The 15,170-nt window shown below is 42.9% G+C and overlaps 1 protein-coding gene across 1 annotated transcript in view; it reads left to right on the top strand.

Moving 5' to 3' along the window:
* Positions 1–14,368, top strand: part of LOC111547030 (S-adenosyl-L-methionine-dependent tRNA 4-demethylwyosine synthase TYW1) — a 256,839-nt gene extending 242,471 nt beyond the window's left edge. The window contains exon 16 of the mRNA XM_023218654.2: positions 13,167–14,368. Within this exon, the coding sequence (XP_023074422.1) occupies positions 13,167–13,388 (222 nt within the window). The 3' untranslated portion in view covers positions 13,389–14,368. The remainder of the gene's footprint in view (positions 1–13,166) is intronic.
* Positions 14,369–15,170: the final 802 nt, after the last annotated feature.

The following is a 15,170-nucleotide window of genomic DNA, read 5'->3' as shown; positions in this document are numbered from 1 at the left end:
TCTCAAAAAAAAAAAAAAAGTACAAGTCTTGTCCAGGGGCAAATAGGACACAGCTAGAATTCCCAAGTGTTTCAAAATACAAAGCCTACTTTGAACAAGTACATTGTACAGACAAGGTAGGGAAGGTGAAATGTCCTTTGGAAATAAGAGACAGAGTCCCTGTCCCAGCATAGCCAACAGCAGTCTTCTTGATCTCCATGATCATTAGCTCTGAGAGTCTGGCCATAATTAAGACCCTGTAGATAATTAGGCACTGATCACAGGGACCTCCTTCTTGGAGATATAAAACTTGTAGTCTGTAAAGGCAGGGGAAGAAGAGCTATCACCTCCCCCATACCCTCCTATCTTGGAATAAGAAGGGACTTGCGTATCTCCATTTAGGTTTTGTGCAGTGTTGTCTTAGCAAAACCTAGTGACTGTGGTACATGTGGAACTCACCCTCATCAGAGGCCTGATTGCTCCCAGCAGCAGTTGCTTTTAGAGAAATATCAGAGGAAATTGGCATTTTGGTAACACTGCTCAGGGGATTTAGTTCCACTCCAACAAAATTGGAGGTTAATTTTGAAACTTCAGAAAATGAGCTTCCAGATAAACTTTTAGAATTGCACTTGGATATATCGAGAATGTAATCTTTTATGGTTATAGTTTTGTCTCTCAAAATGGTTCCACAGGCAACTGTTACCATGTGAATCCTACTTATTACCAGTAAACTCAGAAGAGGGTGGCAACAGCTCTCAGCATTCCATCATTGCAGGCAATCTCAACTCTGCCCTTGTGATCTCTTCCTCTTCTTATCCAAAGAAGAAGCTATACAGTTGTAGCTACAACCAGCAAGAACAAATTTCAATAAATCTGGGAAGTTCAAAAGATACCACTGTAATGAAACCACCATTGAAAATTATGACTGCGACAATGAAAGAGATCTCACCTAACCAACTCCATCTTGCTTCTAGCCTCCAAGCTGTCCTTGTTCATTCTTGGGCGTAGACTGAACTAACTTTGGGAGGAACTTAGTTTACAATTTGTAGTTTATAGTTTATAATTGTAAACTTAGTTTATAATTTAAAACAAAGACATAACAGCCCTTTCCTAAAACAAACCTCCTTCTTGCCTAGGGACCAGATGGCCTCTGTAAGACTAAGAAATTAGCCACACGATTAGAAGTTAGTGTTTAAGAACCATGCAGCTGGAGGCTACAAGATTCTGACCCTCCCTAAACTGCCCCTAAGATCAGCGCTTGAGAAATTTTGCAGACCTTGCTGATGGATCAGCCAGCACCACCCTGCTCAATAAACTGGCTCATCTGATCTTGTGGCCCTCACCCAGGAACTGACTCAGCTCAAGAGGACATCGTCAGTTCCCTGTGATTTCATCTCTGACCAATCAGCACTCCTGGCTCACTGGCTTCCCCCCACCCACCAAGTTGTCCTTAAAAACTCTGCTCCCTGAATGCTCAGGGACACCGATTTGAGTAATCATAAAACTCCAGCCTCCCGCATAGCTGGCTCTTTGTGAATTACTGTTTCTCCATTGCAACCTGTCTTGATAAATTGGCTCTGTCTAGGCAGTGGGCAAGGTGAACCCACTGGGCAGTTACAGTAACACTCTTTTTTTGTAGTCTAAAAGTCACCCCTCAGTATTCCAAAATCACTTCTCCCTCAGACTACCCCTGGACTTCCTCTGCTCCCATGCAGTTAACATTAACTTTGAGTTGTGAGAAGGTCCGGCAGCCGCTCTTCTTTCCTTTCTCCAGTACTTCCCCTGCTGTTTGGCTTGTAAATGTGATTGTATGTTTGGAAGACCCATCTAGAAAATAATAATTGACACTAAGATCACATAAAAGCCCTTGAGTGTAGAAATGAAAATAATATGAATGATTCGTTTTGCATTAGTGTTCTTTTTTATTTTTGTTTTATTCCATTTTGTCTATTATATATGGCCTTTGAAATCTGATTGTGCAGATAGATGAATTTTACCCAAACAAAGGGCTGCCCTTGCCCACAGCCTTTAGGAGGTAATATCTAAGCCCTTGGAATGTCCTGCCTGATAAGAGTACCTTTGTTTATTTATAGGCCTTGGGCCACACCAGATCCTTTTTGTTTTGTTTTGTTTTTGTTTTTGTTTTTGTTTTGTTGTTGTTGTTGTTGTTTTTGAGATGGCGTCTCACTCTGTTGCCCATGCTGGAGTGCAGTGGCATGATCTCTGCTCACAGCAACCTCTGCCTCCCAGGTTCAAGCGATTCTCCTGCCTCAGCCTCGTAAGTAGCTGGGATTACAGGTGTGCACCACCACACCCAGCTAATTTTTGTATTTTTAGTAGAGACGGGGTTTCACCATGTTGGCCAGGCTGGTCTCAAACTCCTGACCTCAGGTGATCTTCCCACCTCAGCTGCCCAAAGTGCTGGGATTACAGGCATGAGCCACCATGCCCAGCCCCCACACCAGATATTCGCTGCCAACCAAATGATTTCATTAGGCTGGGGCTTTGGGCCATGCAGTTATTGGCTCATCCTCTGGAGGGGCTGGAAATTAAGGTCAGACATGTGGCAATCAACCGTGTCTAGGTGACTGAGCCGCAGTAAAATCTTTGAACACCAAGACTCAGGTGCATTTCTAAGGTTGGCAGCACTCTATGCATATCATCACACATCCCTGCTGGGAGAAGTTAGCTCTGTCTATAACCCCTCTGCGGTAGGACAACTGGACGTTCCAAGCATGGAATTCTCCTAGACTCAGTCCCATGTGCCTGTTCCCTCGGTTAGCATTAATGTGTGTCCTTATGCTATAATAAAACATACATGAACAGCTTTCAGAGAGTTCTGTGGGTCCTTCTAGCTAACCGTTAAATCTGGAGGTGGTCTTGGGGGGCCCTGAACTTTGCACTGGTGTATGTGTTTTCCCATCCTCGTTTCACCGTTTCTCATTCTTAACTGCAATATGGGAGTAGCTCTGTTTTCTGGAGTGATTGTGATGGCTAAATGAAGTGAAGTATAAAAAGCATCTAGAATTGTGCCTTGCCTATAGCCGTGTATTAGTCTGTTCTCACGCTGCTGATAAAGACATATCCCAGACTGGGTAATTTGTAAGAAAAAAGAGGTTGAATGGACTCACAGTTCACGTGGCTGGGGTGCCGTCACATTCATGGCGGAAGGTGAAAGGCACGTCTCACGTAGCGGCAGACAAGAGAAGAGAACTTGTGCAGGGAAACTCCCCTTCATAAAACCATCAGATCTTGTGAGATTTATTCACTGTCTCAAGAATAGCACAGGAAAGGCCCACCCTCATGATTCAATTACCTCCCACCCGGTCCCTCCTACAACACATGGGAATGGTGGGAACTACAATTCAAGATGAGATTTGGGTGGGGACAGAGCAAAACCATATCAAGCAGTTTCTTAGTAAAGGCTGTTTCGTAAAGGTTCTGACTATTTGCTTTTTAAATAAAGAATGGTATAGTGTTGCATGGAGGAATAATCACACAAACTGCCTCCAATGTTGATGCTAATAAATAGCTCGTGGGGTGCTTTTTTTCAGCTCAGATATAGGATTTCCTTCTTATTTCAACTCTTGAATGTGTAGAACTATGAGACCTTTATATGATTAGAACTTTTTCAGTGACTCTGCAGTATTTATAACAAAAGCTGGAACAGCTTTCAGCAGAATCTGGTTTGAGACAGTGGCTGGGAGCCAGCCGAATGATACAAATTTTTTGTTTGTGACATTTTGAGTTTGAGGTGACTGGATCTCCCATATAGATGAGTCTATGGAGAAGTTACAAGGGAAACTGATGGGTTCTTCATCTGCAACCTGTTGCCTGTAACTGTTAGGAACTAATTCGTGTAATGAGAGGAGAATATCCTTCACTGTGGCAGTTTATTTTTTTAGTTACTATTTTCTGAGAAGAGATGGAAGCTTGTAAATAAAAGCAAACAGATCAAAGGCAGAGCACACTGATGAGAGGTCTGCATAAAAAGCTTTTGGCCCCCCTTGTTTGCCTAAGGCCTCTCTTGTGCTGTACTTGAGTAGAGAAATAATTAACAGACAGTACGCTGTCAGTGCGCTCATTGTTTAGACTGAATGCCGAGAGAAGTTCAAGTACCTTAAGAATTTGGAATATAGGCTGGGTATGGTGGCTGATGCCTGTAATCCTAGCACTTTGGGAGGCCGAGGTTGGCGGATCACCTGAGGTCAGGAGTTCGAGACCAGCCAAGCCAACATGGTGAAACCCCATCTCTACTAAAAATGCAAAAATTAGCTGGGCTTGGTGGTGCGTGCCTATAATCCCAGCTACTCCAGAGGCCGAGACAGAAGAATCTCTTGAACCTGGGAGGAAGAGGTTGCAGTGAGCTGAGGTTGTGCCACTGCACTGTAGCCTGGACAACAGAGTGAGACTCTGTCCCCCTCACCCCCCCCCAAAAAAAAAGAATTTGGAATATACACTGTTTTCTGTAAGTTTTAGATAAGTTAAACAAAGGGAGTTAACTTAAAGATATTGCACACAAATAAGTCCAGGGGTAAAACAAAATAAAACAAAAAATAAAACCAACTCTTGGCCAGGTGAGGTGACTCACATCTGTATTCCTAGCACTTTAAGAGGCTGAAGTAAGAGAATTGCTTGAGCCCTGGAGTCCAAAACCATCCTGGGCTGCATAACAAGACTGTCTCTCTACAAAACATTAACAAATTAGCTGGATATGGTGTCATGCACCTGTAGTCCCAGCTGTTCCAGAGACTGAGGAGGGAGGATCCTTGAGCCCAAGAAGTTGAGGCTGCAGTGAGCTATGGTTGCACCACTGCACTCCAGTCTGGGTGACAGAGGAAGACCCTGTCTCTAAAACAAAACAAAACAAAACAAAACAAAATTCCTCTCTTTGCAGTTTCCTTGAGAAGTATTTGAAAGACATGACTATTAGTTCTGTCATTTTCCGGTTTGAAGGCTACCAGTAGCATGGGATCATGTAATGGCCATGTCTCTTTAACACCCTCCAATTTGAATCTTGGCCCTTCTACTTCCTGAGGATATGGCCTAAGCACATCTATCACTTAGCTTTTTTTGGACTTTTGCTCTCATTCTAAAGATAGGAATGTAACTACAACATGTTTGTTATGTGGATTACACAAGATAGAGAACCAAACATAGCACCTAGTACCCAGTAGGACACTTCACAAGGATTCGTCACTACTGTTTGCCTGCTAGTCCTCTCCTTTCCTCTGCCCTACATTTTTTGGCTGAGGTTGTTGATGTGCTTTTTCCTTTCTTGGATGGATACAGTCACCACTATTTTAAACCTTATTTTTAGTTTTGTCAAAATTCTATGTAGACAGTTTAAAAGTCCAAGTTTATTAAAAACAAAAACAAAAAACAGCAGTTCCTTGTACCCTCCTCAAACACAAACACACCTCCATTTCCCCCTCTCAAGCAACAACCACTTTCAGATTTTCTAGGTGATTCATTTGGTATTTATCTCCATATCTCTAAATAGCATACATAGCTGCTCACCCCTGCACCCCCAATTCACCATTTTGCTTATTATCTCTCTTTTTTTTTTTTTTTTTTTTTTGAGGCAGAGTTTCGCTCTGTCCCCTAGGCTGGAGTGCAGTGGTGCAATCTCAGCTCACTGCAACCTCTGCCTCCTAGGTTCAACCAGTTCTCCTGCTTCAGCCTCCCGAGTAGCTGGGACTACAGGAGCCCACCACCACACCCGGCCAGTTTTTATATTTTTAGTAGTGACGGTGTTTCACCTTGTTGGCCAGGCTGTTCTTGAACTCCTGACCTCAAATGATCCACCCACCTCAGCCTCCCAAAGTGCTGTAATTACAGGTGTGAGCCACCATGCCTGGCCGCTTATTATCTCTTTACTGTGTACCATGGAAGATGAGGCTCGAGCTTGCTTCTACCTCCTCCTGGAACATCCTTTCCCATTCTCCCACCCTCCTGTCATACATATACCAGTTTTTTATTTAGATGATTGGTTTTTGCTTTATTATAACCATGTGAACACTGTTCACGGCCAAGCCATGCCATCTCCTGCAATTGCTATTTGTTTCCAGTGCCACCTTTGGTTAACTTTTATTATTCTTCATCTAGATTTCTGTGTTCTTTTGCTAACAACTCTCTGCCATCTCAAATATATTGCCTCTCAGACTTTCAGATTTGTTGGATTTGCTATCAGGTTCCTCTTTTTGAAGAAGTCTCTGCAGCAACACTTTCTTATCCACCTACCTTGGACAGTTCACTTTCTACCACCTAATTCACAGCTGTTTTCCTGGGATCACCAGCTCTGGCTTGAGTGAAATGTTTCTGGGATCCCATGTTTCCTAAAGTTACTCCTTCATTTACAGGAAACACAACTTCTAGGAGATTCCTAAGAAACTGGTATGTAAAAAGTACAACTTTTCGAGACCTTAAATGTCTAAACGTGTTTTCATTCTCCCTACACACTTGATTTGGATATAGAATTCTTGGCTGGAAACTATTCCCCCTTTGAGGTTGGACCTACTGTCTTTCAGCTTTCCGTGCAGTAATTGAGAACTCAAAAGGCATTCAGATTCTTAATCCTCTGTGTATGACCATGTGTTTCTCATTAGATTTTTCTCTTTGTCTCCATTGTTTTGAAATTTCACTGTAATGTGCCTCAGACGGTGTGTCTGGTTTTATCCATTGTAGACACCTTTAATGTGGAAACTCATGTCCTTCACTTCTTAACATTTCCAGAATTATTTCAATGAATATATCCTCTCTTCTATTTTTTGTTCTCCTTTCTGTCTAGAACTACTAAAAAGAAAAGTTTTAAATTGGGTCTTATGAACTAGTTCTTTAATATTAAAAAAAAAAATCTTTTCTGCCAGGTGCAGTGGCTCACGCCTATAAACCCAGCACTTTGGGAGGCCAAGGCAGGTGAATCACCTGAGGTCAGGAGTTCAAGACCACCCTGGCCAACATGGTGAAACCCCGTCTCCACTAAAAATACAAAAAATTAGCCAGGCGTGGTGGCACATGCCTGTAGTCTCAGCTACCCTGGAGGCTGAGGCAGGAGAATCTCTCGTACCTGGGATGCAGAGGTTGCAGTGAGCTGAGATCATGCCATCGCACTCCAGCCTGGGTGACAGAGTGAGACTCTATCTTAAAAAACATAATAAAAATAAAAATTAAATTAAAACACCTTTTCTTTCCTATGTTCTATTTTTCTGTCTTTTTTGCTCTACACTCTAGAAAATGTTCTTAATTTTGTTTCTTAACTGTCTTGTGAGTCCTTCATTTATGCTCCCATATTTTAAAAATCTAAAGTCTTTTAAAAATTATTTTAATGTTCCTTTTATAGCATAGTTTTAAAATGAATGCAGTATTTTCTTTCATTTCTTTAAGGATATTAATAATAGTTGTTTCAGTTTAGTTGGTTTTTGTTTGTGTCATTTTCTCCCTGCGTAGGCTCAGTTTATGTTTTTCTTTTTGTTTGTTTGTTTATGTATTTTTTGAGACAGAGTCTTGCTCTGTCACCCAAAGTAGAGTGCAATGGCAAGATCTCGGCTCACTGCAACCTCCATCTCCTGGGTTCAAGTGATTCTCCTGCCTCAGCCTCCCGAGTAGCTGGGATTACAGGTGCCTGCCACCACACTTGGCTTATTTTTGTATTTTTAGTAGAGACGGGGTTTCATTGTGTTGGCCAGGCTGGTCTCGAATTCCTGACCTCAGGTGATCTGCCCGCCTAGGCCTCCCAATGTGCTGGGATAACAGGCGTGAGCCATCACGCTCGGCCTCTTTTTATTTTTATCCCTCTATCATGTTAGAAGTTTTTCTGAGGTGGCTCATGGTCATTGGTTATATGCTTGTATTTGAGAGTGGGAGACTAAAGACCAGCCTGGCCAACATGGCGAAACCCCATCTCTTCAAAAAATACAAAAATTAGCCGGACATGGTGGTGCATGCCTGTAATCCCAGCTACCCGGGAGGCTAAGGCAGGAGAATCGCTTGAACCAGAGAGGCGGAGGTTGCAGTGAAGCCGAGATTGCGCCATTGCACTCCAGCCTGGGCAACAGACCGAGACTCAATCTCAAAAATAAATAAATAAAAAATAATAATAAATAAAGAGCACCCCAAGATAGGGCTTGACTCTATCTTGGAGTGATCTACCGGATCATTTCCTTAGGGAATCCCAACCTCAGTATCTTGCAATCTGTCTTCTTGGGCTGGTCAGTAGGGTCTTGTCATTTTCTGCAGCTTGCAGTGGTCCCTGGTGGTCCAGAAACAGGAAAGGGAATAGTTTTATTATGGCAGCCCTGCCCTCAGCTATACCTGCTGTCCCACAGACCATAGATCCTTTCTGAATCGTCTTCTGAGAAGAAACCTCCGAGCATCTGTCAGGGCATGGAGTGGGTAGGTGCTCAGCTGTGAATATGTGCAGGGGGGTCAGGAACTTGAGATTCTAATCATGTCTTAAACCAAATATAAACCTGCCTTTGGGTTTTTGGTGGGGAGTGGGTTTGGTACCTCCTCAATCCATGCTTCCTATTGGGGGGACTGGTGCAGCCAGTTTCTGAGCCTTTGAGGAATTCTAAAGCATGAATTGGGCTGAATCTTGGATTTCTCTATTTGCTAGCTTAGGATTCAGTTCTCTTGGGTCTGCTAAACCAGTTTGCTCACCAATCATCTTTTTAGCTTCTAAAAGTCCAATACTGTTTTCTCCTCTCCCGATAGCTTTATTTTTATGTTACATATCTTTTTAAAATGTTCTTACTATCATTTTAGTGGGATTTCAAGAGGAAGTAATAGCAAATGCATGCATTTAATCTACCATCTTTAATAGAATCTTTTTAACATTTACACTAACAGAGAACCTATGCTGTTATTATTGCTTAGTGAAATTCTCCCTTTGTGAAAGATGAGAACATAAGGAGAACAAGGCCCTTTGTACAGCAGTTTGGTTCTCGCAGAGAGTGGGAGCCTGCAATGCCTCATCTAGCCAGCAAGGCCACAGACCCTTAGCAGCCTGGCTTTATTAAGTCAGGCTGTACCTTATTGGGCTCGTGTGTTTTTAAGATCATCTATGACCTTTTGAGTTTATTTGTAATTCTGCATAGATTCCGTTCTTCCCTTACTGTTGGATTTGAGGGATTCTTTTAGCAGGGTGACCTCGTGTCTCAGGATACTTAACCTCAGATTTTACAATTTGGGGTTTCATGCCTCTGTTCACGCAGCTGTCTCTCAGCGCTGTTTGTATGTCAATCATACCAAATTTTGCTTTTTCAGCTTCTGCCTTTTACATGGAACACTTTTTTTCTGAGCTGTGATTATTCAGTATGATTCGTCTCAGATTGCCCCTGAGGAGGAGGCACATGTGGTTCAGTTTTGTCTTTTGGGTCTAGTGGCTCCGTTCATTTCAGAATAACTTACTCTTAAGGACTGAATGTTTGTGCCCCTCTCCCCTCCCAAATTCATAGGTTGAGGTCCTATCTCCCAATGTGGCTATATTTGGAGATGGGGTTTCAAAGGAAGCAACTGGGATTAAATGAAGTTATAAGGGTAAGCCCTGATCTGATAGGATCAGTGTCTTTATAAGAAGAGACATCACGGCTGGGTGCGGTGGCTCACCCCTGTGATCCTAGCATTTTGGGAAATCAAGGTGGAAGGATCACTTGAGGCCAGGAGTTCAAGAGCAGCCTGGGCAAAATAGTTAGACCCTTTCTCTACAGAAAATTTTAAAATTAGCTGGGCATGGTGACATGTACCTGTAGTCTCAGCTACTCAGGAGGCTGAGGTGGGAGGATGGCTTGAGCCCACACAATTGAGGCTGCAGTGTGCTATAGTTGCACCACTGCACTCCAGCCTGGGTGTTAGAGTAAGAACCTATCTCTTAAAAAAAAAAAAAAAGGGAAGAAGAAGAAGAGACATGAGAAGGCTCAAGTCACTTGCTCACTCACTTTCCATGTACATGTACCAAGGAAAGGCCATGTGGGACAGAGCAAGAAGGCAGCCGCCTGCAAAGACAGGAAGAGAGCCCTCACCAGAAACTGAGTTAGCCAGAACCTTGGAATTCCAGCCTCCAGAACTGTGAGAAAAGAATTTTCTGTTGTTTCAGCCACCCACACTATGGCATTTTGTTACAGCAGCCTGAGCTAATACTCCTGCTTTGTCCTGCATTTACTTGGTCTTCCAGTTAGTTCTTTTAGCCTTTGGGAATCAGGGCAGTAAGTTGTCAGATTTTAGCTTACAGTTGTCCTACCTGTGCAACTGAGATTTCTTCCATTTTAAACCAGAGTAGAGTTTTAGAGTCAAAAGAAACCAGATTTTTTAGTGCAGAAGTTTTCAAACTGTATTTTGAAAGTTAGGAGGTTGGTTTTGTGAGTTGCAGCCAGCAGTATGAAAATTGCCTGCAGTTTCGTGAAAGTTGTATTCCCAGCTTGTGTGTGTATATTTGTGTGTACTAGATCGAGATATAAAGTATATTTTTGACTGTAGGTATGGTTAAAAAAAAAAATTGTCTATTGTATTGCTCAAACTAATCCTTTACTGTCTCTTAGAACACCCATGGCAAATGATCATGTTAGAGTTTGAGGGTGAAGGAGCATCAGGATTATGAACCAGAGGGGTCAGACTTCAGACCTAGAAATTGAAACACCAAAGGGACACAAATAGGGAAGAAGAGAGTATAGTCATCTCTTTCTTTCAGCAAGCAACACTGGGATCCCCAAAAAGACTCCTCTACAGGGCCAAGCTTGTGTGATTTATTGCCCATGTGCCTGTATTCCCCAAGTACCTTGTATATAACCTCACTCACTATACATGCTATGTTGTATTATAATTATTTTCGAAATGTATGTGACTAGGCCAAGTCCATAGTTGGCCCAGTTGGCCCATGTTGATGGATGAATCATCATTTTTGGCCTCATTTGACTGCCATATATGTTGAATTACATGTTAATGTCATGTCAGTCACCCCAGGCTTGGTCAAGGGTGAGTGTCTTGCCTCTGTCATGAATACACAGTGAAGCATTCCCTTCCATTCTATGGGGCCAGTAGCAGCAAAATCCCATCATGTCTCAAGATGTCAGTGGAAAGGGTGGAATTTTGATACTTTCTATGCTCTTCTAGCTTTGTTAAGAGGTGAGGAAGAAGGGCTGGGCCCTCGCATGTCCTGGGTGACGGCATATGTTGTTAAGTTCATATGTTCACAGAGCCAGCAGGCGTGGTGGGGTGGAATGCAGGAGGAAACTGCAGGGGCCATTATAGTGTCTGTGGATATTCAGGACAGTGAGGTCCTGTGGCCGGAAAACTGACAGAAACTGTCTAACACGAAAACTATCTCACTGCAACCGAACTAACAGGATTTAGGAAGACTTCCCAGAGCAAAGGATGAAGGACATGTGAGTTAGACAGAGGGGACAGCATGGGTGTCACCTGAGAGGGCCACAGCTCATGAAGAGATGCAGATTTGATCCTCAGACTTTACATTCAGGATCATGGGCATCATTTCTGCTGTCGGCACAGTCTCATGCCGTCTGTGGGAAGTTGAGAGAGGCCACAGCTGGAATCAGAAAGTCAGTCGGCTGGAAGACGGTGGCTGCGGCCCAGAGGAAGGGCCTGCGTGACCAAGTCACGCCACTGGCAGCAGAAGTGCTGCCCAGGGAGAATCGATGGAGGTGTGAGGGGCCAGGGAAAAGGTCACCTTTGACTCTGCAATTTTTGAGGCTCAGTGCCTGGGAATGACAGTGATTGCTTCCACAACCGTAGACAGCACTTCAGGGACAGTCTGTCTCGGGAGAGAAAATGATGGTGAGATATAAATTTTACATCTTGGGTTGCAGAGTTCACAGAGCCCTTGAGGCATCATTTCCAAGAATGGTCTTATTACAAGAAAACTTCTAATTCTTAGAGTAATTAAACTTTTCCACGTATTCAGCATTTTCCCCCTAGAAAGCTCTTAGCTAGTGGGTAAAAAATCAGATGTCATTTAAATTCAGCATATTTTAATATTCTAAATTCAGGAGCCTATATATTTTCAATTTTTTTTTTCTTTTTTTGTGGCTAGAACAGGAAATTGTTCCTTAGTTCATTTAGTTAGTTGGAGTTTTTTACTTTTATTTTTGAGACGAAGTTTCACTCTTGTCACTGAGGCTAGGGTGCAGTGGCATGGTCTTGGCTCACTGCAACCTCCACCTCCCGGGTTCAAGCGATTCTCCTGCCTCAGCCTCCCAAGTAGCTGGGATTATAGGCACACACCACGACGCCCGGCTAAGTTTTGTATTTTTAGTAGAGATGGGATTTTACCATGTTGGCCAGGCTAGTCTTGAACTCCTGACCTCAGGTGATCCACCCGCCTCGGCCTTTCAAAGTGCTGGGATGACAAGCGTGAGCCACCGTGCCCGGCCGTTAGTCGGAGTTTTTTAAAAGACAGTGGCATGACAAGTACTTGTCTGTTTTTGAGTCAGGTGTCAGCGTATTAGTTAATACATTTACACAAATGAATGCCAAACAAAGGCTTTGAATTAAAAGCCTTCACAGTTCAATTAGTATTTCCTTACGAGCCTCTTCAACTTGCTGTTTTCTTCATTCCAGGTCATTATTTCACCGTGACTTTTGAGAAGCAATTTTCTTAAGAGAGTACAAATTGGATTATCCCCTCTTACTGAACTGAAATTCTTCAGGCTTTCCACTAATGAGATATCGTATCCACATTAGGCCAGAAAAGCTAGTTTGAGTCATTTAGTTAGCATTTTTGAATTAGAAGTTATTGATAAAACCTTCACTAATAACTCAAGCCAAGTTGAGTCTAAAAAGGATTCCACGAGGTGCTGTTAACACAGCCTTGAAAATTTGTAACCGATCGTAAGGGGCAACAGCAGGAATGAAAAGGAGTTTGAATTAGCCACATGGTAACACCGAAACATTTAACCCTGTGTCAGCGTGACTGCTCGAGATAAACTTGACTTGTCTTCAGGGCCCAGCAAGACTGCAGGCCCAAGGTAAAGGAAGCTCTCCTGTGGTTGTAGCGCATCTTGCTTTGATAGGAAGTCATGTCTGCACCATGAAAGGGGTTTTTTTGTGTTTGTTTTTGTTTTTTTTTTTTGATGTGATAGAAAAGATCAGACTTGTTCATGATTTTTAAAAGCGTTCATTTTTTTTCCTAGGGATGTTTTTACTTCTGACTTGACACATTTTTTTCTTTCCAGTTTAAAATTGGTGGTGAATGGTGGACGTGGATTGATTATAACCGCTTCCAGGAGCTCATCCAGGAATATGAAGATAGTGGTGGATCAAAAACATTCAGCGCAAAGGATTATATGGCCAGAACTCCTCACTGGGCATTATTTGGTGCCAATGAAAGAGGCTTTGATCCCAAGGACACAAGACATCAGAGAAAGAACAAATCAAAGGCTATTTCTGGATGTTGAGATTATCTGATTTCAAGGTACTGAAGGACAAAAACTTGGATGGCCTCAAAAGTTTCTTGAACACCACTGTGATTCTTCCAAGGACGAATTACATAAATTATACTTTCATACAAAGGAGATGATAAGGCAGTAAACACGGGGACACGGGGAACAGCATCCACACTCGGGGCCTGGGCCACAGTCCTGATGTTTCTTTTCAGAACTCAGCCCCTTTCCTGATTTTACTTCTAAAAGGAAAATTATTTTGGGGGAGGAACTACACAGTCATTATTAGAATTTAACTGACAGTTTTGTATTATAACTTGTAAGACCTACCAGAATGCCAGTCCCAAGAGTGTCAGACAAGGTAGAAATCTCTGGGCTTCTTCCTCTTACTGGGCCCTTGGATTTCACGGAGCAGCCACTTAGCATTGAATTACACTACCCTGAGCTAACCGTGTCTGCGCCTTCTAAGATAAGAGCTTGATCCCTTTCCTCTATCTTAAGACAACACCTCCTGAAAAGAATCGAAGTTGTCACAACTCTCAGTTAATTTTAAATACTGCATAGATTGAGTTTTGGCTTATTACCAACCCTTCACAAAATTGCATCGGATCTGAAACTGCTAGATCTCATCTCATTCCCATGTAAATTACCGCAGACCGCAGGGCTGCAGCGGAGTGAAGCTGTCTGCTGTAAGAGGAGTGGCCATGTGAGGGCAGGGAGTCATTAGTCTCACAAACACACTTTGGACTAAAGAGGATCATTTGTTTTTGTTTAGGAAGTCACTGTCCGGGCCTCATATCACGACCAGATGGCGGGTCTCCGTCGTCTTTCGCTCCTGTGGCCCTCGCTGCTTTGCACAATCTGTTCTTTCAGGTTCAGCCGTTTTCAAGTTGGAAGGATCATAAATACTCAAAATTGTTTTCAAGTTAGCAAGGTCTTTTAACAGTCTTTTATGCAAAAAATCGAATTAGTAAAATAATTTTTTGTAAAGACTTACAGCATGAGTTTTCTTTTTTTGAATTTTTATTCTAATTCTTGTGGGTACATAGTAAGTGCATATATTTATGGGGTACATGAGATGTTTTCATACAAGCACGCAATGAGTAATAAGCACATCGTGGAGAATGGGGTCTCCATCCCCGCAAGCATTTATCCTTTGTTCGAAAACCAATCCAATTATACTCTCTTAGTTTGTTTGTTTGTTTATGTATTTATTTTGAGACCAAGTCTTGCTGTCACCCGGGCTGGAGTGCAGTGGCGTAATCTTGGCTCGCTGTCACCTCTGCCTCCTGGGTTCCAGTGATTCTCCTACCTGAGCCTCCCGAATCGCTGGGATTACAGGCATGCACCACCACGCCTGGTTAATTTTTGTATTTTTAGTAGAGATGGGATTTCACCATGTTGGCCAGGCTGGTCTTGAACTACTGACCTCAGGTGATCTTCCTGTCTCAGCCTCTCAGAGTGCTAGGATTACAGGCATGAGCCACCGCACCCAGCCAGCCCTGCAGTTCTAAACCCTGTTAGACCCACCTTTTGTAACTCTATTCTCTATGCTGAATTAAAATTCATAGATATATAATCTACCTACGCAGTTGAAAACTGGGCACCTTTTTAAATTTTTTTTTGCAGCAGGGTCTTGCTGTGTGCTGAAGCTGGAGTGCAGTGGCACAATCACGGCTCACTGCAGCCTCAATCTCCTGGGCCCAGGCAGTCCTCCTACCTTAGCCTCCTGGGTAGCTGGGACTGCAGGCGCACACCAAGCTCAGCTACATTTTTTAAATGTTTTTTGTAGACACA

Source organism: Piliocolobus tephrosceles, chromosome 8 (genome assembly GCF_002776525.5).
Source record: "Piliocolobus tephrosceles isolate RC106 chromosome 8, ASM277652v3, whole genome shotgun sequence".
NCBI classification, from domain to species: domain Eukaryota; kingdom Metazoa; phylum Chordata; class Mammalia; order Primates; family Cercopithecidae; genus Piliocolobus; species Piliocolobus tephrosceles.
This window is presented reverse-complemented; position numbering and strand designations above follow the sequence as displayed.